Genomic DNA, 4,174 nt, shown 5'->3' on the forward strand with positions numbered 1-4,174 from the left:
TTTAGCTGTCCGATTAATTTCTTTCTATTTTTGGTAGAGACGGGGTCTCGCTCTTGCTCAGGCTGGTCTCGAACTCCTGAGCTCAAACGATCTGCCCACCTCGGCCTCCCAGAGTGCTAGGATTACAGGCGTGAGCCACCGCGCCCGGCCAGATATGCCTAACTTCTGAATTTAAGCTAAGCTGGTTCTAGAAGAGTATATTTTGATTTCAGGGATTTCTGTGCAGCAGTTGATGACTTTAGAAATGAATTTAAAGTTCCTCCATTTCAAGATTGTGTTTTAAGTTTCCTGGGATTTTCAGATGAAGAGAAAACCAATATGGAAGAAATGACTAAAATGCAAGGTAAAATTTAGCATATTTAAAAGTTATTTTATTCCCTATTTCTGCTTAATCACATCCTAGTGAATATGCCCCTTTAAAAATTGGGATTTGGAAATAAGTAGTTTGGCTTATTTATTCTTGTTTGCATTCCTCTTCAGGAGGTAACTATTTATCAGTTGGAGATGAAAGATGCACTCACCTTATAGTTGAAGAGAATATAGTAAAAGAACTTCCATTTGAACCTTTGAAGAAACTTTATGTTGTCAAGCAAGAGGCAAGTAATTCTCGAATGAGATTGTTTTTTTTAAACATTAACTTATGTCTTCTCTGAGGTAAATTTAAACTCTTTATTACAATGTTTTCTCTCTTACCTAGTGGTTCTGGGGAAGCATTCAAATGGATGCCCGAGCTGGAGAAACTATGTATTTATATGAAAAGGTATGCTTTTTGGCTCATAGTCATTTATTCTGTCAACTTGCTTGTATAGAAACAATACTTTTCTATCCAGAAATTTTAGAGAGCATAGTATAATTAGCATACATATCTTTTACATAATGTTTAGGAGTTTAAGAATAATTAAACAATTGGATGTCAAATAATAGTCTATGTAGATTTAAGTGGAACTATTGAATGTATATTATTTTAATTTAGTATATATTGTTCTGTGCTAATTCTTGGTGATACCATTATGAACAATAATGTCTCTGTCTTCAGAAACTTGGAACCTTATTGGAAAGATAGATTTGCAAAGTTACGATGTAGAATCATGCGTGCTAAAATTGAATAGTGTATTCTAGGTAGCCTCACTCTTTCTTAGAGACTTAGGCAGGATTGGAAAAGGCAAATAACTGTTGAGCCAACTTACTAGACTAACTAGGTAAGGACAATCAAGTTAGAACAGCAGATAGGAGAGGGTATGAAAGCTTGAGAATACATTAAAATATTAAGTAATTTAGTATGGTTTTAAAAAAGTATGGGAAAGAAGGACAACAGATAAAACTTAATAAATAGAGTCAACAAGTTTTTAATATGTTAATGAGTTTGGATATTATCCTAGAAGTATTGGGAACCATTGAAGAATATTAAGGGGGGAGCTGTCATTAAAAAGATGACTTTAATAGTAGAATGTAGGCGAGGAAAATCTAGCTGTTATGATGGAACTTAGTGAAGAGTGATATCACTTACCAAAATGGCATAAAGGTATAGAAGCAGGCTTTAAAAGAAGATTTACTTCAGTTTGGGATTTAATAATTTTGAGTGGAATATTGAAGATGAGGATTTATTGTTTCTATAAAATCTAAATAGGTACCAATCATATTGTGCTCTCTTCAGACTCTATAAACGTAAAATTCTTAAGATAAAGTTTTAAAGGTATGCTTTAGGTTTAGGGAGAGAGCTCTTAAAATCAAGTGTTTTTCAGCAAATATTGGAGAGCACTGTGTGTAGACACTATGCTAAATGCTAGGGATACAGTGAACAGAATATGAGTGGTCCCTGCCCTCATGTAGTTTATGGCCTAATGAAGGAGTAGACAGTAAACATGCTTACAGATGAAAATGTAATGTTGTGCTATGAAGAAAAAAATGAGGTGCTTGGGGTTAGACAGTTGCTGTGGTCTCTTGACTATTATGTTTTCTGAAGCTTCTGAATTGCCTGGCACTGTAGGGTTGTAAAATTATTGTGCAAAGTCCAGATTTTGTCAGACTTGTAAATATGTTTTTCTCTTGTTCCTGTCCCAGTAAAGAACGATGGAAGTAAAATAGAGCTTTTGTGCTTTTGATTACAGGCTAATACTCCTGAGCTCAAGAAATCAGTGTCACTGCTTTCTCTAAATACCCCAAACAGCACTCGCAAAAGACGTCGTTTAAAAGAGACACTTGCTCAGCTTTCAAGAGAGACAGACATGTCACCTTTTCCTCCCCGTAAGCGCCCATCAGCTGAACATTCCCTTTCTATAGGGTCACTCCTAGATATCTCCAACACACCAGAGTCTAGCATTAACTATGGAGGTAATTCACATTTTAAAATACTCATCTTTAAAATTTAGTGGAATGGAATAACTGTTAGAATCTAGATATATCTCTACTACAGTAAATATGAAAGGCTTTGCCTTTAATTACCTTTGTTCTAGCTGAGGATAAAAGACACATGAAAAGTTAAGCATAATACTTCAATTTAATGATTGCTTACTACATGCTAAGTGCCTTGTATATTTTGTGTATTTATAGTAGGTCTCATTATCCCTATTTTACAGATAACTAAACTGAGGTACAGAGAAGTTAAGTAACTTGTCCAGGGTCACACAGCTGGAGAATGATAGAGCTGTTCAAAAAGCAAATTTTTTTTTTTTTTTGAGACAGGATCTCACTCTGTTGCCCTGGCTAGAGTGCAGTGGTGTCATAGTAGCTCACTGCAACCTCAGACTCCGGGGCTCAAGTGATCCTCCTACCTCAATCCCCTGAGTGGCTGGGACTACAAGTGTGCACCGCTGCACCCGGCTAATTTTTTTAGTTTTTGTAGAGAGGTCTTGCTATGTTGCCTAGGCTGGTTTTGAACTTCTGGCCTCAGTCTCCCAAAGTGCTAGGATTATAGGTGTGAGCCACCACACCTGGCTCAAAAAGCAAATTCTTAACACTAGCTAAACAAAATCACAGATGTCACATGAATTATGAAGGCTATAGGTAGAATGAAGTTAGAGAAGGGTGAGTTCACTTTGTGTTAAACTGACAGAAGAAGGTTTCTATAATTCCTCTCTTGGTTATCAATATTTCCCTCTCCTGTTGTCTGCAAATAAATATATTTTCTAGATTTAAGAAACAAAAAGATCAAAATTTCCCCTGATTCCATGACACTCTCCACTTACTGTCCCATTTTTCTGTTCCCTTTCACATCAGTATACTTCAAAGAATTACCTTAATCCATTGTCTCATTTTCTTGAATCTCATTGTCCTTTCAGCCCATTCCTACTGAGCTGCAGTCCATACTATGTAAAATTGCTCTTGCTGGGGAGAGACAATAACAGTCAATAACATTGAACACATGAATAGCTACTCCTTCATAGACACATCTTTTTTTCTTGGCTTCGTGACATCACTCATTTCTCATTCTCCTTTGCCTAGCTTCTCTCTTCAACTCTAAATATCATATGTTCCTCCTGAGTCATTGTTTCTTCTCTATTGTATTCTCCCTAAATGATCTCAGTTAATTCTATAGTTTTAAAAAACATTTATGTACTCATGACTCCCCCAATTTTTCTTCTTCGCTGTCTAAATGCCTACTTGATACCTCCTTGTCCATATCTAATAGACATCTTAAAATTAATATAATCAAATTAGAATTCTTGATTCTTTCTGCTACTACCAACTCCTCTGTTACTTTGACACCCGTTTTTTTAAATCAGTCTTTTCCGTAAAAAGGATCTCTCTTAGACTATTGCAGTAGTCTTCTAAATATGGTCTCTCCATTTTAATTTTTGCCTTTCTACATGCAGCACTTAGAGAAGTCTTTAAATATATATAAATTAGATTACGCCACTTCTCTGCTTTGAAGTCATTCAGTGGCTTTGTATTATCATAACTTTTATATCCCTATGTAATCCTGCCCTCATCTACCTAACTTCATGTGGTATTACATTCTCTAATAATATCTGTACTGTCTAAGCTTCAGTCATGCTATCTTTGTTATTTTTCAAGTATTTCTAGTACATCATACCTCAGGACCTTTGTATTTGCTCTGTCTGCTTCAAGGAAATCTTAATTGGGTTTTCTGTAAAGTTAAGTTCCTCTTCTACCACTCCTTCCTACCAATGCCATTACCTGGTGGTTGTTTTCAGTAGTAGTTATCATTGTTAGA

At 35.7% G+C, this 4,174-nt stretch overlaps 1 protein-coding gene across 1 annotated transcript in view; it reads left to right on the forward strand.

Annotated features, from left to right (window-relative positions):
- Window positions 1–4,174, forward strand: part of ECT2 (epithelial cell transforming 2) — an 80,325-nt gene that overhangs the window by 19,015 nt on the left and 57,136 nt on the right. The window contains exons 7-10 of the mRNA XM_012640169.1: window positions 213–343; window positions 481–596; window positions 698–760; window positions 2,109–2,331. Coding sequence (XP_012495623.1) covers window positions 213–343; window positions 481–596; window positions 698–760; window positions 2,109–2,331 — 533 coding nt within the window. The remainder of the gene's footprint in view (window positions 1–212; window positions 344–480; window positions 597–697; window positions 761–2,108; window positions 2,332–4,174) is intronic.

The sequence above is a fragment of the Propithecus coquereli genome, unplaced genomic scaffold, assembly GCF_000956105.1.
Source record: "Propithecus coquereli isolate 6110/MARCELLA unplaced genomic scaffold, Pcoq_1.0 Scaffold15, whole genome shotgun sequence".
Lineage (NCBI taxonomy): Eukaryota > Metazoa > Chordata > Mammalia > Primates > Indriidae > Propithecus > Propithecus coquereli.